At 42.5% G+C, this 21,259-nt stretch overlaps 1 protein-coding gene across 1 annotated transcript; it reads left to right on the plus strand.

Moving 5' to 3' along the window:
* The first annotated feature begins 13,053 nt into the window (after positions 1-13,053).
* On the plus strand, positions 13,054-17,397 carry CD70 (CD70 molecule). The gene is made up of 3 exons (XM_058537986.1): positions 13,054-13,309; positions 14,167-14,200; positions 15,940-17,397. The coding sequence occupies exons 1-3, from the start codon at positions 13,133-13,135 to the stop codon at positions 16,326-16,328; spliced, it is 600 nt and encodes a 199-aa protein (XP_058393969.1). The 5' UTR covers positions 13,054-13,132; the 3' UTR covers positions 16,329-17,397.
* The last annotated feature ends 3,862 nt before the right edge of the window (positions 17,398-21,259 follow it).

Raw genomic sequence — 21,259 nt, forward strand, 5'->3', positions numbered from 1 at the left:
TAAATATAAAAACATTGGATGAAATGAAATAAAAAGCTGGAGTTTTTTGGACTAAAATTAGGGACTTTTACTTCTGGCCATGATAGAGTAACAGGGACCAAATTTACCCTCCTGCCTTAAACAGCGAAAAAACTGTCCAAAATATATGAAAAGATTATTTTAAGACATTGAATAACAGGCACAGGACAGGACAATGATCCCTGAGAAGGGGTAAACAAATTAGAGATTAAGTAAAGACTTCTTAACTAGGGCACTAAAAGCATGAACCATAAAACAGTGATCAAAGAGACTTCACAAAAATTAAAAGCATTTTCTCTTCTAAATACACAATTAATAACCTGAAAAACCAATCCCAGAGAGGGAAAAAATATTTACACATTTTATATCATGCATCTAGAAAGAGATTTGTACCCAGAGAATTCTTACAACTCAATAGAATTCTTACAACTCAATAATTAGGAGACAAAACCTCAGCGGAAAAAAAATTTGATAGACACGTTCCAAAAGAAGATATACTGATGGCAGATCAAGACATGAAAAGATGTTCCATATCACTAGTCATCAGGGAAGTTCAAATTAAAATGACAATAAATTACCACTAGAATGGCTAAAACCAAAATGACTAACCGTACCAAGTATCGTTGAGGATGTGAAGCAAATGGAACTCTCGTTCACTGCTGTTGGGATTGATTACAATATGGGACGGACACTTGGGGAAACACCTGGAAGTTTCTTACAAAGTTAAACACACACCTACCCTATGACCTTCAATCCTGCTCCTAAGAACTTAGCCGAGAGAAATGATAACGTACCTCCACATAAAGACCTATACACAATGGTCATAGCATCATCATTCATAATAGCCCAAAACTGGAAACAAAACAAATGCCCATCAGCTGATGAATGCACAAATAAACGGTGTCACATCAACACTTTGGAGTACTACTCAGCAATAAAAAGGCACAGAATATTGATACACATAACATTATGGATGAATCAAAAACATTATGCTAAGAGGAATATGTCAAGTATGAAAGGTTATATACTGCGCGGATTCCATTTATAAGAAATTCTAGGAAAGGAAAAACTATAGTAGCAGAAACTAGATCAGCGCATGCCTGGGGGTAGATTATGGACAGTAACTACAAAAGAATCATTAAGGTAACTTTTTAGGGCAACAGAGATGTTCTAGATCTTGACTGTGGGGGCGTTACGTGACCTTACAAATTTTATAAAACTCATTGCACTGTACACTTAAAATGGTTGTATTTTATTGTATATAAATTATATCGCAATTAAAAATAAACCTTCACACTGATGGTGGCAAAATTGAAAATATGGACTCTGGGCCTGGTTTATTGAGGCACTAAACCATGTCAGCAAACACCCATCTCCCAATGTCTTATTCTGTGAGGAAAGTACTATACTTTTCTCAACAAATGTAACCACCCTTAGTCAACTTTCCACTTCCTTGTCACCGAGAACGATCTTCAACACAAGAGAATGATCCTCCAAAGTCACAGCTCTCCTGCTTAACCCATCTTGATCACATAGATGGCCTGTAAGTGGGTGCAGTCACCTGCTTAGACTCTTCAGGAAACCTTCTGATGGTGGGTAGGGAGTCTAGCTTTTCACAGATCCAGAATACTGAGTGTGAGATTGAATACCTTCTTTAAAAAATCACGTTGCACACCCTAAATGTATACATTTTTATTTGTCAATCATAACTCAATAAAGCTGGAAAAAATAATGTTTAAAAAAAAAACCACATCAGCTTCTATTTCTCAGGTTTGAGCTTCAGCTTCCTGGTAGACTGCCTGCAGAAATGACCCCCACTCATTCCTCCCATCTTTGCATACTTATGTCACTTCTCCCATCAAGTTGTGGAATCTACGTCTCACCTCAAATCTGGGTTGATCTTTTGATTTGCTTCCACTAAATGAAAGCGGAATTGGCCCAGTGCCAATGCCAGCCTTAGGTCCTAGGAGAATAGGCAGCTTCCATTTTTGCCTCCTTAGGATCCAGCCACCAAGTAAAGAAGCTTGGGATAACTTTGGAAGATGATTTGGCAGTTTCTTACAAAACTAAACATACTCTTACCATACGATCTGGCAATCACACCCCTTGATCTTTACTCAAAGGAGTTGAAACTTTACGTCCACACAGAAACCTGCACACAGATGTTTGCAGCAGCTGTATTCATAATTGCCCAAACTTGGTAGCAACCAAGATGTCCTTCAGTAGGTGAATGGATAAATAATCTGTGGTACATCCAGGCGATGGAATATTATTCAGTGCTGAAAAGAAATGAGCTAGCAAGACATGGAGGCACCTTAAATGCATATCACTAAGTGAAAGAAGTCAATCTGAAAAGGCTACATACTGTATGATTCCCACTCATGGTAAATACATGTCATTATATACTTGTCAAAATGCATAGAATGTACAACACCAAGAGGGAACCCTAATGTAAACTGTAGACTTTGGGTATCAATGTAAGTTCATCAAGTGTAAAAAATGTACCACTCTTTGCAGGATGTTGATAAATAATGAGGCTATGCATGTGGTGAGGGGTGGAGTTGGGGGTATACGATGACTCTCTGTATCTTCCGCTCAAAACTGCTCTAAAAAAATAGTCTATTTTTTTTTTAATTTGGGCTGGTAACCTTTTCCCTTACATCTCTGTTCCATTGATCCTTTAAGATGTAGTTTGGCTGTTAGCTTGGGCTTGGCCCCAGAGGAAGTGGCGTTATATAAAGGGATGAAAAAGAACTTTGGAGTCAAAATAGACCTTGGATTTTAATTTAGGCTTTGCTGTTAACCTTTCCCAAGGTACTTAACCTCTTTAAACCCGTTTTCTCACCGTTATTCACCGTGTCCTTTGTATATCTACATTATGTAGATGTCTATGAATTGTTTTTAAAATTCTAATTGTCGCTGAAAATTCAAGAGATGGACCTCAAGATGACACTACTGGGACCAGGCCGGTTGCACAGCGGTTAAGTGTGCGCACTCCGCTGTGGTGGCCCAGGGTCCCTAGGTTAGGATCCCAGGCAGACACTGACACTTTGCTTGTCAAGCCATGCTGTGGCAGCATCTCATATAAAGTGGAGGAAGATGGGCATGGATGTTAGCCCAGGGCCAATCTTTCTTAAGCAAAAAGAGGAAGATTGGCAACAGATGTTACCTCAGGGCTAATCTTCCTCACAAAAAAAAAAAAAAAAGATGACACTATTTATTTCCCAGGAACTCGGTTAATACACGTTCAATAGATTTTTTTAAAAACTTGCTGCAAACCAATGTGACCTCAATAAAATAATAAAAAGTAACAAAAACACGACAACCTAATTGAATCTGAAAAGACATCAGCTAAAAATAAAATTGAAGTTACGAAAACTACTGCTGTTACAATGAATCTTGCTATGTAGCTTTTCTAGGTATTTTAGCTAGAAATGATACAAATCCATCATAATTAGAAAGAAAATGTAAAACTAAGCAGCCACAATAGAAAAAATGATACTCTATATGTCATGTGATTCTTAGCCCAGTACTTCTCAACATTTTATGAAACTTAACAACAAATATGCAGAAGCCCCTATGAGGGTTCATACTTCACAGTAAAAGTCAGACAACTACAAGAACTGTGAGGGAAATATTTTTCTTCCCGTGGTAACAATGCAACCTCAAGAAAAAAAAACTCTGAAATTTAATATTCATCAATAAATATGGTTGGCAATTTTTTAAAAATATTGCTGGACATTTGAAGCAGCAAGTATTAGGACAAATTATGTATTGTGAGAGGTCAGATAACAATATAGCTATTTCAAAATTGACTCTACTCACAGTATTTCTAGATTCTGTTCCTATCGAGAAATAGTCAAATAATTACTTTTTCTATGAGTCACTAAGGAAAAGATGTGCTGGAGAAGATACGTCCTTGACGGTAATCCACACATCAACCCTGATGTACAGGCTATTCTACATTACTCATAAACCCTGACTTTACAGCCTGATGCTGTAACACGTAAGACTTTGGGGTTATCTCTCCCAGGGAGTGGTGACTGTATTTTGCAAGCAGGAAAAAGTGTTACCAAATTAGGGTTCATTTTGCCCACCACACGATGTGCCAATCACTGAGATGACGAGTTTGCAGCAGAGAAAGGGTTTATTCACAAGGCAGCCAAGCAAGGAGATGCGAGACCAAATCCGAAACGGGCCTCCCCGAAAATCGGGATTGGGGCTATGTATGGGGTGGAGGGGGCAGGGTGGTCTGAAGTGTGGCGATAGAGGATTGGAGGTAAGGAGGAGTGAGGTAATGAATGATCTGCTCAAGCATAGTCAAGCTTGATGGCTCCTCATAGGACATCTGTTCACAAAAGGGTGGTGTTAGCTTGATCTGAGGGTGGACTCTTCAGCTCCCTGATGTCAGGAGGTCACCTATCAGACACCCACACAGGCCCAGTTGGTGAGTTGGTGGTCTCAACCGGCCTGAACTGGACAGGGGGATTGACTCATAGTTCCTGAAAAACAACTCAAGCCCCCGTTACCATGGTGACCCAAGCATCAGAGAGATGTTCTCTATGAGGAACCTCGTGGGAGTTGAGAGTATCTTGCCTATCCACACGACTTTGAGAGACCAGCAGCACAGCTGACAATGAGCAAGTGAACAACTAAAGACTACAATTAATAATTGCCAAAAGAACTTTAGTTACTAGCTACCTAGTCATCAGTGGCTAACTGTCCACTGGTTTCCAGAGAATGAGCTAAGTTTTTGGTGACCTGATGGGTGGACTCTCACAGTGATGAATATATTCCACCTGATATTTTCAGCATCCCTTCTTCCAGGGTCATGGGAGCATGCCACTTTCCCTGCATCCTCTGAAGTTAGGCAGGGCAGCATGACACACCTTGGCCAGTGGAAAGTGAATGATAACAACATTTCAGCCTAGCGTGAGCAGATCTGGACCCCTTTCTCACCTGCACATAGCACCAGCAGAAAATAAAGTTTCACTGTATAAAGACATTTAAGGGCTGTTTGTTATGACAGCATAACTAGCCTAGACTACCCTGACCAATACACAAGCTTCAGGAGAAGGAGGAGGTATCAGCTTTGACGATGAAATTAGAGATGTTTTTAGCTCCTATCAAGGCAACAGTCTTGAAAGGTAAGTTTGGTGCAGAAAAAAAAAAAAGTATTTTGTAAATTGTTTAAGTTCTAATTGTATGTTGACATTCTGATCTGAAAGACTTATGGCCAAGGTTATTATATGTCAGGTATAGAGCTGAGGTTATGATAATGATAATTAATAACAATAGTAGTAGTGGTAGTCTTGATAATAATGGCCACCACCAGTTCCTTACTGCATGCTAGCCCCGTGCTAAATACTTTATGAATATTAACTCCTTTCATCTTTATAGCAAGTCTATGCGGTAGGTAGCATTATTACTTTCAGGAACTGAGGCACAGAGAGGTTAAGTAATTTACCCAAGGTCACACAGCTACTAAGTGATGGAGGCCAGGATTTAAATTTAGGCTCCAGGTTCAGAATTAGGATGAGGAAAGTGAAGTGAGACATGCCAGGGCAGAGTCAGATCTAATCTTTATTTTAGACATTTTGGGTGAAGGGAGTCAAAAGGTACAAACTTCCAATTATAAAATAAATAAAACATGGGGATGTAATGTACAGCATGGTGACTATAGTGAATAATACTGTATTGTATGCTGGAAAGTTGCTAAGAGAGTAAATCTTAAAATTTCTCAACGCAAGAAAAACATTTGTCAAAAAAATTTTTCAGAAGACATTTTGGCATTTTGTTCATCATGCACATCTTTTGGCATTCAGTTTTTGATTTTTAAAAATACTATGCTAGAATATTATTTATCTTGATGTCTGAGTTTTGGGGTGCTGCCTTGAATTTTGCACCTGAGTGCCTCACCCACCTCATTGCTAGGCTGGCTGGCTTTCGAACCTGAGCTTTTAGCCTCTGGGTCATACGAGCTCTCACCATGAAGAAAGGGGGAAAATCCAAACTTTCCCAGTCCTCGTGGCTTGTGAGATGAAGAAGGGGAAACAAGCGCTAAGACAGAGGTGTCCTGATGTCCCCTCTCCCAGCTGAAATCCCAGAAGGAGAAGGCATGACATGTGGTTAAGTGGAGAGCCATAAGCCAAGGGGACTTTGTCTCCTTCCCATTTAGGACTCTGGCAAGGAAAACATCAAGAGGCATAGCCCTATGGCAAGTTGGGGGCATCCAGAGCAAAGGGACAGTGGAGGGGCAGCCGAGTTGGACAAAGAGGATGGCTGAGTTGGCACCTGCGAGCTGCCCTCCCTTCCCATTGCCCCATGGGAAAAGCAGAAGGCAGCCAAAGATCACTCAAAGGTGGGCTTCAGGCTTGCCTTAGGAGGCAAGTGAAACTGACTTCCTGAGTCCAGATTGCCTCCCCCACCCCCGGGCCTCTCCCCTCTGTTCCCTCCCCTGCACCGTGCCCCGGACTCCCCTGACTTCTCAGAAAAGAAGCAGCGAGGGAGATGGAAAGTTAGCTGGCAAGAGGAGGGGGGCCCTTCACATCCCCTCCCTGCAGCCTCTTGCATGAAGGTGGGGGAAGCTCTGGTTTAAGAACTTCCTCAAATGGCTCGCACCACCCTGCGCAGAGCTGCACAGCAGGGAGAGCGATCGATCGATCGATGGAGCCCCCCTTAGGGTCCCCAGCTCAGTTACACAAAGCAGTGGGGAAACCCAGAGAGATGATGCAAATGTGCCTTCCAACACAAGCTCATCCTCCCCCAAGCCCTTTGCTATATGGCTTAGTCTCCTTCTCTCAGCCTGTTACTGTTGAAAATGGAAATCACAGCCTGCCCCACTTCATAGGGCTCTGACAATGGTTCAGAAAGGTGCCACCTGCCAAGTTCTTAGCACGGGGCTAAGCCCTCAGTAATCAACGGGTCTTTGGTCTTTTGTTTTTTTCTTTGTTACTACAAATCACGCCGCGTTGATTTATGTCTGTATATTTGCATGTGTGACGTGTGCGAGTGTGCTTACGCAATGAAATCCCTTCAGCCAAACTGCTGAGCGGAAGGCGAGGTACATTCTGACATCTTGATTGATTTCACCAAACTGTCCTTCCAAAAGGTTGGCTCCATGTCAAATCCCAGCCTCCAGGTATCGAGGATGCCTCTCACCCACGCTCTGGCAGTACAGGCGATCATCAAACGCTTTGATCTTTTACCAAATCAAAGGGCAAAAAGGAAAAGTGTATTTCATGAGCTTTCAATTTCTAATTGTCTTATCAAGGAGACACTGTTTCGTATGCATTTCTATGTCTTTTTATAAGCTGGCTGCTCCTGTTTGTTTCATTTTCTAGAGTGTATTAGTCATTAACTTCTAAGTTATTTATATCTTAAGGAAATCAGACTTTAGTAGTCATTCTTGCTGCTCATGTTTTGTGTGTGTGTGTGTGTGTGTGTGTGCGTGTGCCTTTTAACTTGATGGCATTTTTAACGGAGGAACTATTAATTCATATGTGAACTATACCAACATTCTTTTATGTCTTCTTAAAAGTCTTCACCTCACCAAGATGAATTTTTAGGAATTTACCATACTTTCAGCACGTTGATGGTTTCTTTCTTTTTTTAGTTTGTTTGTTTGTTTTTGTTTTTGAACACTTAAATCTTTGATCTAGCTGAAGTTTATTTTGCGTTTAACCTTCTTTTAACCTTTTCTGCCAACGAGTGATTGATGTAATTTGCGTTTTGTTGCTCAGAGAGGCTGATGTCCTTTTTCTGTGTTTATAAGCCGCTTAAACTTCTTTCTTCGTGAATTGTCTGCTTGTGCCCTTTGCCCATTCTTTTCATGAGCACTTTCTGAGGGAAAATAACAAAATTGAGAGCTGACCCTTATTAAGCACTCACTGTGTGCCTGCACCATGCTAAGGGCCATGCCTACATCTTTCCTTTAAACCTCATCACAGCCCATTTTATAGCTGGAAACATAGAACTTAAAACCTGATGAGGGCATGAGTTTCCCAAAACTTCAAAGCTAAAATGTGACATTCTGGAGATTGGGATCCAGGTGTGCTGAGGGTCTCCAGATTCCAGACTTAACCAGCCTCTGTAGCAATTATTTTTACCATGAATGATTTTGGGCTAGATGGAGGTGAGAAAGGGACACCAGACTGCAGAGAACCATCAAGTGTCTGGAGGGGGGAACATGACAGGATGGGAACTAGAAGGTTCCGGAGATGGGTTAGTGGGTGGGCTAGACTTTAGAACACAGCAGAGGCGTCATACATTAAGAAAGAAGGTTGGGGGAAATTCCTAACATCATGCCATCATGTGCAGGAAAGCTTGAGGTGAAGGTCCCTTTGAGGGTGCTACCAGTTGAACCCCTAGACCTGGAATCCTAGGGCTTCAGTGAAGGAAATTCCTTTCATAGTTGGGGTCCCAAGGAGTCTGTGTTGAACACCTGAAACCCAATGATTCTGGACATCTTTGACTCCCCTCTTTCTTTTACCCGCCCCACTTCCATATCAGCAAATGCTCAAGCTCTGAAACCTATCCTGTACCCATCTCCCAGTCCAGGCCACTTGACTCCTCACTTTGGAATGAAATTTTTGCATTTCGGTGTCTCTAGGTAAAGCTTCCTAGAACACAGCTGTATGCACTTGTCACGTACAGCCTACGGCAGCTTTCAGGCTACAATAGTGAGTGGTTTGGTTCACTGATACTAGCTAGTATTGTCACAATCCTATGAGGCCCAGTTGGTCTGTCTATATCTTGTAGCTACACCATTGTTATTAGTTTCCTGTGGCAGCCATAACAAAGAACCACAAACTGCGTGGCTTAAAACAACAGAAATTTGTTCTCTCACAGTTCTGGAGGCCAGATGGCTGAAACCAAAGTGTCTACAGGGCTGAATTCCCTCCAAAGTCTTTGGGGGGAATCCTTCCTTGCCTCTTCTCTGCTTCTGGTGTTTGCTGGCAATCCTTGGTATTCCTTGGCTTGTAACATCATGAACCGCATAACGACATTTCAGTCAATGATGGACCACATATACGACAGTGGTCCCGTAAGATTATAATGGAGCTGAAAAATTCCTATCATCTGGTGACATTGTAGCCATCGTAACAAAGTAGCACAATGCATTACTCACATGTTTGTGGCAATGCTGGTGTAAACAAACCTACTGCGATGCCAGTCATATAAAAGTATAGCACATACAATTATGTACGATACATAATACTTGATAATAAATGACTATGTCACTGATTTATGTATTTACTATACTATACTTTTTATCATTATTTTAGAGTGTACTCTTTCTGTTCGTTAAAAAAAAGCTTACTGTAAAGCAGTATGCCATGTTGCACTGGCAGTAGCCTCATACATCTCATGTTGAAGGCATCTCTTGATTGCATCATTTTCTCTTGTGCTTGATTTAATCTCATGTTTTGCTCCTCATGGCCCCTAGGCATACAAAATGCACTGCTATTGTTGCCAGTAAGACACCATGCTGAGTGATTGTCCTGGAAACAAAATTAAAAGTGATTAAAGACTACAAAGGTGGAAGATCAGTCGCGGTTATTCCTCACCAATCAGGCATGTCCAATTCCACCATAGCTACGATCTTGAAGAACAAGAACAAAGTGATGGAAGCTGTGACAGGATCTGCTTCATTGAAGGCAACAAAACTAACAAAAATTTGAGAATGGCTCATATCAGACATGGAGAAACTTCTAATGACCTGTGTTGAAAACCAGACACAGAAGTGTATCCCTCTCAGCACCATGACAATCACAGCCAAAGCAAAAAGTTTGTTCGTGATGTTGAAAGAAAAGGCTGGATCCGACTACGGTGTTAAATTGACTGCTAGCTCAGTGCGGCTTAAATGATTCAAGAATTGTTATTCATTAGCTAATATGAAACTGAGTGATGAGTCTGCGAGTGTTGATGTGAAGGCAGCTGAAGAGTTTTTGGAAACTCTAGATAAGCTGATTGTGGAGGAAAATTACTTGCCAGAGCAAATATTCAATACACGTGAAACCTCCCTATTCTGGAAACGGATGCCTGAAAGGACTTTCATCCATAAGGAGGCCCAGTCAATGCCAGGTTTCAAGGCTTTTAAGGAGAGGATAACAGTCTTGCTTGGGGGCAACGTTGCAGGCTACAAATTGAAACTATTTGTGATCTGGCACAGTGAGAACCACGTCACCTTCAAGTATATCAATAAGCACACACTGCCAGTGTACTGCAGGAGTATTAAGAACTCATGGATTACCCAGGTCCTCTTCCAGGATGCCCTCCTGAATTGCTATGCCAGTGAAATGGAGAAGTACTGTTTGGAGAATAACATACCTTTCAAGATTCGGCTTATTGTTGATAATGCTCCTCGACATCCTCCTTTTATTGGTGATCTTCATCCCAATATCAAAGCAGTGTTTCTCCCTCCAAACACCACCTCTTTGGGCCAGCTCCATGGTTTAGCAGTTAAGTGTGCGCGCTCCGCTGCTGGCGGCCCGGGTTCGGATCCCGGGCATGCACCGACGCACCGCTTCTCCGGCGATGCTGAGGCCGCGTCCCACATACAGCAACTAGAAGGATGTGCAACTATAACATACAACTATCTACTGGGGCTTTGGGGAAAATAAATAAATAAATAAAAATCTTTAAAAAAAAAAAAAACCAAACACCACCTCTTTGATCAAACCAATGGATCAAGGAATTATAGCAGCTTTTAAGGCCTATGACCTGAGGAGGACCTTCGCCCAGGCTATCGCTGCAGCTAAGGAAGACACTGAGATGACACTGATGCAATTCTGGAAGGATTACAACATCTATGACTGCATCAAGCACTTTGCTTGGGCTTGGGGTGATGTCACCAAGGAATGTAGGACTGGCACCTGGAGAAAGACACTCAAGAGGTTCGTCCATGACTTCAAAGGATTTGCCAAGTATGAAGAGGTTGGAAAAATCAATGAGGCTGTTGTTGAGATGGCAAACACTCTTAACCTCAACCTTATGGTGTGGATAAGGATGACACTGAGGAGCTCCTAGAGATGGTTCCTGAGGAACTGGCTAATGAAGAGTTGTTGGAATGGGACAGGAATGCACAGCTGAAGAGGAAGCAAGAGCGAAGGAGACTGCCAGAGAAGAAAAAGAAGAACTTCCAAGAGAATTCACAGTGTAGGGTTTATCAGAATCTCTTGCAGACCTCAACAAGCTCCTTAAAATGTTTGAAAACATGGACTCCAACACTGAAAGATGTCTATTAATAGATTTTCATTAATAATATTTCATTAATAAAGATTTTCATTAATGCATTCATGGTGCATTATCTGCTTGCAAGAAAACCTGTGATAAAAAAAATAAACAAACCAAGCAAACCACCATGGATATATTTCTGAAAAGAGTGACGTGTCCTTAAGAAGAGCCTCAGGTAGGTCCTTCAGGAGCTATTGCAGAAGAAGGCATTGTTATCACAGGAGATGACAGCTCCATGCATGTTAGTGCCCCGGAAGATCTTCCAGTGGGACAAGATGTGGAGATAGAAGATGGTGATATTGATGATCCTGACCCTGTGTAGTCCTAAGCTAACGTGTATGCCTGCTTTTAACAAAAAAGTTTAAAAAGTAAAAAAAAAATTAAAAATTTTAAAAATAGAAGAAAGCTTATAGAATGAGGATACAAATAAAGAAATATTTTTGTACAGCTGCACAATGTGTTTGTGTTTTAAGCTAAGTGTCATTACAAGAGAGTCAAAAAGTTTAAAAATTTTTTGTTTATAAAGTAAAAACGTTACAGTAAGCTAAGGTTAATTTATTATTGAAGAGAGAAAAATGTTTTTTATAAATTCAGTGGAGCCTAAGTGTGCAGTGTTTGTAAAGTCTACAGTGGTGTACAGTGAAATTTTAGGCCTTCACATTCGCTCATTACTCACTCACTGACTCACCCAGAGCAATTTCCTGTCCTACAGCCTCCATTCATGGCAAGTGCCCTATACAAGTGTATTATTTTTTTATCTCTTGTACCATAAAAGGCATAGTGTAAAAGATATACTGTACCTTTTCTATGTTTAGATACACAAATACTTACCACTGTGTTACAGTTGCCTACAGTATTCAGTACAGTAACATGCTGTTCATCTTTGTAGCCTAGGAGCAACAGGCTAGACCATAGAGCCCAGGCGTGTAGTAGGCTATACCACCTAGATCTGTGTAAGTATGCTCTATGATGTTCGCACAACGACGAAATTGCCGAACCATGCATTTCTCAGAATGTATCCCCGTGATTAAGCAACACATGTCTGTAGATGCATCTCTCCAACGTCTGCCTCTGTCTTCACAGGGCAGTCTTTCCTCTGTTCTCTGTGTCCTCTCCTTCTCTGAGAAGTTCACCAGTCACTGGATTTAGGGCCCATCCTAATCCAGTATAACTTCATCTTGGCCTAATTACATCTGCAAAGACCCTATTGCCAAATGAGGTCACATACCGAAGTTCTGGGCTGACATGAATTTTGAGGTGACACTATTCAACCCACTACAGCCATCAAAAACAAGGTGGCCTTCCCTTGTGGATCACAGGGGAAGAGAGAACTGAATAGTGATGTGGGATGTTTATAAGAGCAGGCCACGGAAGTAACCATTCGTCTGCTTCTACTCTCTTTCTATTGGGAAGCCCAGTCACGTGGTCCCTGGCACTGTGCCAGGGAGGCTGGGAAGATGGAAAGGAGCACATGGATATTTGGGGAACCCGCCTCCATCCCTGGCTGCTTGCTGTATACCCCTAGTGCCCAGCTCTGCATCTGGTCCAGAGTAGATGCTCAATGAAGGTTTGTTGCATGATTGAATAAATGAATGAATGAATGAGTACCAGGAAAGTAAAGGTGGGGAGGCCAATGGGAAGATTAAAGGGCAGGGTGGGGCAATTCCCTGGCCCACCCTTTCTGGTCGCTGGAGACGGGCAGAAGGGAATTTCCCGCTCTAGTGTAATATCTCAAGCCCCTCCCTTCAGCCGACATCCTCAGAGTGAGGCGGGGCCTGGCAGGTTGAGACAGGCAAAGCTGCCGCGGAGGACAGAAGTTTCCTTCCCTCTTCCTGGCTGCCCTGTGTGCGCCCCTGGCCGCGCCAGCGCACGGCAGATGCAGCGCCGGCCGAGGACCACGATGGCGGAGGAAGGCTCGGGCTGCACCCTGCGCCGCCCGCCCTGGGTGTCCATCCTGCGGGTTGCTTTCCTGCTGTTTCTCATCGGCATGGTGATATATTGCTTTCTCTGCAACCAGCGCCTCTCACAGCAGCATCAGCTCGAATCGCCTGGGGTAAGTCGAGAAGGGAGGATGAGAGAGAGACGCACACCTGCCACCTGTTCGTGGAGCGTGGGGACCTCCGGGTGGGGCCTGGCTTTGCGGGGGGCGCGGAGGGGAGGTGAGCACCCGGGAAAAGAATTGGATCGAGGCAGAGGCATGGTGAGCTAGAGGGTAGACTGACTGATAGACTCACGATTTAAGAAAATGAAAAAGACAAAATCAGAATGAGATGGATAAAAATCAGCCAGGAAGGAAGATCTGGTTGGATAGGGACAAAGCAAGAGATAAAGAGACTGAAGCAGGGAGGTAGGGCAGAAACAAGGCTGCTCTGGGGGTCTGGGACAGTCAGTTCTGCCCAGGAGGTAATTCCCGGGTGGAGATCCCGGGGTGAAAGGATGTATCTGGGGGAAGGTGCATCCGATGTGGGCTAGAAAATGACTCGTCTTTGGTGTTCCCCCAGCAGGCTGACTCAGAGGCTGCTGGGGGCTTCACAAAGCTGGGAGGGAGGGTTCCGGGGCCTCCAAAGACGGGACCAACTGCAGGCACTCATCTGGGAGCCCTGGACACCCACCACCGGGACCCCCTTGTTGGGGCAGCGCAGGGGGCTTTGCTGTGAATAGAAGCAGGTGTGCACGGCGCCCGCGATCTGTCCAGGAAAATGAGAAGTTCTTTTGAAGGTCTTTATGCTCCCTGCTGGTTCAAATCAACTTCCTCTTTAAGAGATCTTAAAAAAAAAAAAAAATCATGTCAGCTCGGTGGAATGAGGGGTGGATAGGAGGGTGGGCAGAGAAAAGACAGTTCTTGACCTAGGGGGCCCTCAGAACCCCAAGGCTTATGTTTCTGCTCCGTTTTCTCTGGTTTTCTTCCAGTGGGACGTCGCTGAGCTCCAGCTGAATCATACAGGTAACACGGGGTGCACGTGGGTGTGCGCGCGCGCGAGAAAGGGGGAGGGGGGAGGAGAGAAAAAAAGGAAAGAAATCGAGAGAGAGAAAGAGAAAGAAAGAAATTGAGAAAGAGAAATAGAGAAAGGGATAGAAAGATAAATAGACAGAAATAGAACAAGAAAAAGAGACGGGGGAGAGAGAGAGACAGGGCAGTATTTTTGTGGGTGTATTCTACCTTACTCTTTCTCTGGGTCCTTCCTGTGTTCTCTTCTCCCCCCGGGGAGAGCCAAAAAACAATGCCAATAGTGATCACCAACATTCCTTCATTCCACAAACATTAGTTGAGCAGCTACCGTGAGCCAGGCACTCTTCCAGGAGCCACCTTAGCGACGAGAACAGACAAAAATTCCCCACCCCTCAGAGCTGCCTTCTGCCGAGGGGATCAGACAATAAATAAATGAACCAGTAAAATATGCAGCATGTCAAGTAGAGTGAAACATGCATATAGTACGTTCTGGGGAAAAATTAAGCAAGGGAGGAGGATTGGGCTTGCCAGAATCGGGTCTCCGAGAAGGTGGCATTTAAGCATAGATGTGAAGGAGGTGAGGGAACCAGCCAATCTGTGGTCCCTACCAGCCTCTCTTCCTCTTTGCGTCTCCCACACTCATCCCCAGAGGTGTGGGTGCTGTGGTCATTCCATTTTGTAAGACAGGGAATCCCTGTTCCTCTTTTTCTTCTCTGGCACCTTCTGTTCAGATGATGATAACAGAAGACCACAAATTAGGGTGGCTTATAAACAACAGATATTTATTTCTCAAGGTTCTGGAGGCTACTGGGGAAGTCCAAGATCAAGGTACCTTCAGTTTCGGTGTCCGGTGAGGGCCCATCCCGTGGTTCATAAAAAAACATCTTCACACTGTGTCCTCACATGGCAGAGGGGGCAAGAGAGCTCTCTGGGGTCTCTCTCTCTTTTTCTTTCTTTCTTTCTTTTTTTTTTTTTTTTTTGAGATACAATTGACGTAGAACATCATATTAATTCCAGAAGTACACCATAATGATGGGTTATTTGTATATATTGTGGAATGATCACCACAATAAGTTCAGTTAACACCCATCACCACATACAATCAAAATTGTTTTTTCTTGTGATGAGAACTTTTAAGATCTACTCTCTTAGCAACATTCAAATATGCAATACAGGATTATTGACTATAGTCACCGTGCTGTACATTACATCCCATGACTTATTTATTTTATAACTGGAAGTTTGTACCTTCTGCCCACCTTCACCCATTATGCCCACCCCCACCCCCGCCTCTGGCAACCACCAATCTGTTCTCTGTATCATGAGTTCACTTTTTTGGGTTTTTTTAGGTTCCACATATAAATGAGATCGTACTGTATTGTCTTTCTTTGTCTGACTTACCTCACTTAGCCTAGTGCCCTCAAGGTCCATCCATGTTGTCTCAAATGGCAGGATTGCCTTCTTTTTTATGGCTGAATAATATTCCATTGTGTATATATACCACATCTTCTTCATCCATTCATCCATCAATGGCTATGGGGTCTCTGTTATAAGGGCACTAATCCCATTCACCAGGGCTCCACCCTCATGACCTAAACTCCTCCCAAAGACCCCGCCTCCTAAAACCATCACCTTGGGGATTAGGTCTCAACCTAGGAATTTTGGACATTCAGTCCATAGCACTCAGTTTCCCTAAACCTCCATCATTCTGCCCCCTAACCCTCTGCCTCCAGGACCACGGCAGGACTTTAGGCTGCACTGGCAGGGCGGCCCGGCTCTGGGCCGCTCCTTCATGCATGGACCAGAGCTGGACAATGGGCAGCTGTGTATCCAGCGCACTGGCATCTATAGGCTGCACATCCAGGTGACTCTGACCAACTGCTCCTCCTCCACATGGACCAGCACGCTCCACAGGGCCACCCTGTCTGTGGGCATCTGCTCCCCCACCACCCGCAGCATCAGCCTGCTGCGTCTCAACTTCTACCGCAGTTGCACCGTCACCTCCCAGCGTCTGACGCCCTTGGCCCATGGGGACACTCTCTGCACCAATCTCACTCTACCGTGGCTGCCATCCCGAAATTCGGATGAGACTTTTTTTGGGGTTCAGTGGGTGCACCCCTGACCATTGTACCTCTTGGCCCAGATTTGTTGGGAGAGGATATTTTTTCTCTTTGTTTACATTTTCTTATAGAATCTTTTATTTCTTGGTGCATACAATATCTATGATGTTGTGATTTATATTAAAAAATGTATATGTGATCTTCGTCTTATTTCTGGCACAGAGCTCCTAAAGCCCTTGGAATTTCCTAAGTGAAGAACGCAATAAAGATGTCTCTTGTTATGTTAGTGAGGTGACATTTGGAAAGCTCCTAGGTCACCTAAGAAGGGGGGCTGGTTGCCAGGGGAAGCAACCATGTGATTAAAGGGTTGGAAATTTCAGCCCCATCCCAGACTTCCGGGGAGGGGAGACCGGCTGGAGATTGAATCAATCGTCAATGGCCAGTGAATTAACCAATCATGCCTATGTAATGGAGCCTCCAGAAAAACCCAAAAGGACTGGGTTCAGAGAGCTTCTGGGTTGGTGAACACGTGGAGATTTGGGGAGAGTGGCATGCTCAGAAAGGGCATGGGAAGCTCTGCGTCCTTTCCCCATAACTTGCTCTATGCATCTCTTCTATCTGGCTCTTCCTGAGTTATGCCTGTTGGTGTGAGGAACCCCCACCCACACGTTGGAATTGGCACCAGAACCAATTTAACCTTTTTGACAGTTGAGCAGACTGAAGGATAGCTTACTTAAGTAAGGATATCACCCATTTCATTAAGGCAGAAGATAAAGGATAATAATATTATATTATTTGTATAGTAAATATTGTGGTGGGTAAAATTTTGAAGTATTAATTAATGGAGTTTTATTTATTATTTATTTATTTACTGTCTATTTGTGGTCTTTCCCTTATTTTCCATCATTTTGTTCCAGCCACATGGTCCTTGCTGTTCCTGAGACACGCTGGGCACACTCCAGCCTCAGGGCCTTTGCACTGGCTGTTCCCTCTGCCTGAAATATTGTTTCCTCAGATGGCCACATGATTCACTCACTCACCTCCCTCCGCCTTTGTTCCAATAGTCACTGGTCCTTTCTGACTGCTTTACTTAAAACTGCATTTTAAATAAAGTGCACCTCCAACTCAGCATTCCCTACCCCCTGTCTCTGTTTGTTTGGTCTGTTCAATGCATTAAACAAGAAGGCCATCAGACTGATGTTACTCTAATGCCATGGCAGCATACATAAGCAAACCAAAATGTAAGCAAGTTTACAAAATCAAAATGCTAAGGACAACCAATCACAGACAACCAACTAGGCTTTAAACTATAGCCGATCAATAATTTCCTTACTTTGCTTCTTCCACCCATTCTCTGTAAAAGTCTCTCCCCAAGCTCCTGTTGGTGGAGCGCCCCTAATGGCTTCCAGTTTGGCACTGCCTGATTCAAATCAATTTTTGCTCGAATAAACTCTCAAAATGTTTAATATGCCTCAGTTTACCTTTTAACAGGGCTCTATCATATTGATCACCCTGGAATGTATTAGATAAATCCACTTGTTTATATTGCTTATTGTCTGCCTTCCTGCTATATCCCACTAGAATGGAGACCCCATGAGGTCAGGAATTAGAGTCTGTGCTGTTTACAGCTGCAGCCTCTGTGCCTAGGAAATTGCTTGGCACCTATTTTTGAATGAATGAATTCTATCAACTAGAATTTTACGCCCACCCCTTTCCTGATCCACAAAGTCCTCTAAGGTCTTAGGTATCTCCTTCTCCTCAGCAGGTGGCGGAGACCTTGTATTACCAAACCAGGTTCATTTTGCCTACCACACACTATGCCAATCACTGAAACAATGAGTTTGCAGCAGAAAAAGGGTTTATTCACAAGGCAGCCAAGCAAGGAGATGGGAGAATGAGTCTCAAATCTGCCTCTCCGAAAATGGGGATTAGGGATATGTATGGAATAGAGGGGCAGAGTGGTCTGACGTGTGGGAATAGATGATTGGAGGGGAGGAGAAGTGAGGTGATTGATGATCTGCACAAGCATAGTCAAGCTTCATACAGCTTTTCATAGGATGCATGTTCACAAAATGGTGGCGTTAGCATGATCTGAGGGTGGAGTTTTCAGCATCAAAGGGTCACGTATCGGTCATCCACACAGGCCCAGTTGATGAGTCGGTGGTCTTAACTGGCCTGAACTGGGCAAGGAATTGACTCTCAGTTCCTGAAAAACTTAAGCACCCATTACCATGGTGACCAAAGCATCAGAGATGTTATCTATAGAGTGGGCTTTACTAATGCATTATCTAACTACTTTTGCAAAAAGACAACTAACTGAGTATAGTTAAAGCAAGTTGGCCCCCAGTTTCACTTGTAATTGGAAGATCTTTGGAAATTGTCATCAGCTTAAGCTACTTAATGGAGTGAAAGGTGTCAGTCGTTTCCCTAATCTCCTCTCATCACCATGGCAACCATCTAACCAAGGGAGATGTGATCCTAGGACCTTATCCCTACTTTGATTATTCATGATTCACACCACCATCATGGTTTTTCTTCGAGTTTTGAAGGAACAAGTTTTCTAAAGTTTATTTGCTCATGGAAATGGATTACAGATGAGGACCATCTGTAGGGGGGGTACCCACAGGTGAGATTACGTCTTACTCATAACACACTTTAAAACAATATCAGATCCCTAAGGAGAGAGTGGGGCAGACCCAGCACTGACAAATCTGAATTTTTTTTCTGCTTCTCTGGTTTTGTTTATTTCGTATTCTATTTTGATATCCACCCTCCATGTGACTGCTAATATTATTCTTGCACATGTCCTGTTTTCCCTCTGTCTTTCATTTCGTTGCTTCTCTTGCCTCTCTTAGTTCGTTGAACCCCTCCCTGCTCCTGTCACCATCACAATTTGGAGACTGGGCCCAGACTCCTTTAGCACTGCGAATTGCCATTTCTCTAGCTTGTGGTAAGGACATGTTCCTTTGACCGCAGAGAAGAGGAGTGTTAGCAGTGACTCATAAGTTGATGCCAAAATTAGAGAAAGCCTGAGAAAGGAGGGCCCAGGAGAGCATAGCAATAAGAGAAATAGTGTATTTTCAAAAGGTTGTATGTTTTTGAGTAAGTGACTTCATCTCCCTTATGCTAATAGGAAACCATAATAATTCTTACCTTCCAGGGAATATGCATTTATATAGCCACTCAAAAATACTTATGGAGCCTACAGAAAATCATCAAATCACAAAGGAAGAGAGCAAGAAAAGAAGAACAAAGGAATTACAAAATAGCCAGAAAACAACAAAATGGCAATAATAAATCTATAGCTGTCAATAATTACTTTAAATGTAAATGGACAAATTCTCTAATCAAATTCTCCAAAACAGTGGCTGAATAGATAACAAAAACAAAACCCATCTATATGCTGCCTGCAAGAGACTCTCTTCAGCTTTAAGGACACATACAGACTGAAGGTGAAGGGAGAAAAAAAGATATTCCAAGCAAACGGAAACCAAAAGAAAGCAGGGGTAGCTATACTTATATCAGACAGAGTAGACTTTAAAACAAAGACAAATAAGAGACAGAGATGGGTATTACGTAATGATAAAGGAGTCAATCAAACATGAGGATATAACATTCATAAGTATTTATGCAACCAACATAGAGACACCTAAATATATAAAGCAAATCTTAACACACCTGAAGGGAGAAATAGAGCAATACAATAATAGTAGAGGACTTTAATACCTCACTTTCATCAATGGATAGATAATCAAGACAGAAAATCAATGAGAAAACATTGGGCTTAAACCACACATTAGATCAGATGGACTTAACAGATATACACAGAACATTCCATCCAAAGCAGCGAAATACACTTTCCTTTCAAGTACACACAGAACATTCTCCAGGTTACAAAAGACTCGTTTTGTTAGCTCACAAAACAAGTTTTAATAAATTTAAGAAGATTTAATCATATCCACCATCTTTTCCAAACACAATGGTATAAAACTAGAGATAAATTGCAAGAAGAAAACTGGAAAATTCATAAATATGTGGCGACTAAACAACATGCTACTGAATAACCAATGGGTCAGAGAAGCAATCAAAAGAGAAATAAAAAAATATCGAGAGACAAATGAAAATGGAAATACAACATACAAAACTTATAGAATGCAGCAAAGGCAGTTCTAAGAGGTAAGTTTATAGCAATAAATACGTACATTAATAAACAAGAAAGATCTTGGGGCTGGCCCAGTGGCGTAGTGGTTACGTTTGCATGCTCCACTTCAGTGGCCCGGGGTTTGCAGGTTCAGATCCAAGGCATGGACCTACACACCACTCATCAAGCCATGCTGTGACAGGCATCTAACATATAAAATGAAGGAAGATGGGCATGGATGTTAGCCCAGGGCCAGTCTTCCTCAGCAAAAAGAGCAAGATTGGCAACAGATGTTAGCTCAGGGCTAAACTTCTCACCAAAATAAAATTTAAAAATAAATAAATAAATACACTAGAAAGATCTCAAATAAACAACCTAACTTTACACCTCAAGGAACTAGAAAAAGAAGAACAAACTAAGCCTAAAGTTAGTAGAGGGAAGGAAATAACAAAGATAAGAGAAGAAATAAATGAAATGGAGACTAAAAAGACAGTAGAAAAGATCAATAAAACTAAGAGCTGGTTTTTTGAAAAGATACACAAAATACACAAACCTTTAGCTAGACTCATCAGAAAAAAAAGAGAAAAGACTCAAATAAATAAAATCAGAAATGTAAGAGGAGACATTACAACTGACACCACAGAATACAGAGAATCATAAGAGACTACTATGGACTTTTATAAGCCAACAAATTAGACAACCTAGAAGAAATGGATACATTCCTAGAAACATACAACCTACCAAGATTGAATCATGAAAAAAAAAAAAAAACAGAAAATCTGAATAGATTACTGGTAAAGAGATTGAATCAGTAATCAAAAACCTCCCAACGAACAAAAATCCATGACCAGA

The sequence above is a fragment of the Diceros bicornis genome, unplaced genomic scaffold (assembly GCF_020826845.1).
Source record: "Diceros bicornis minor isolate mBicDic1 unplaced genomic scaffold, mDicBic1.mat.cur scaffold_73_ctg1, whole genome shotgun sequence".
NCBI classification, from domain to species: domain Eukaryota; kingdom Metazoa; phylum Chordata; class Mammalia; order Perissodactyla; family Rhinocerotidae; genus Diceros; species Diceros bicornis.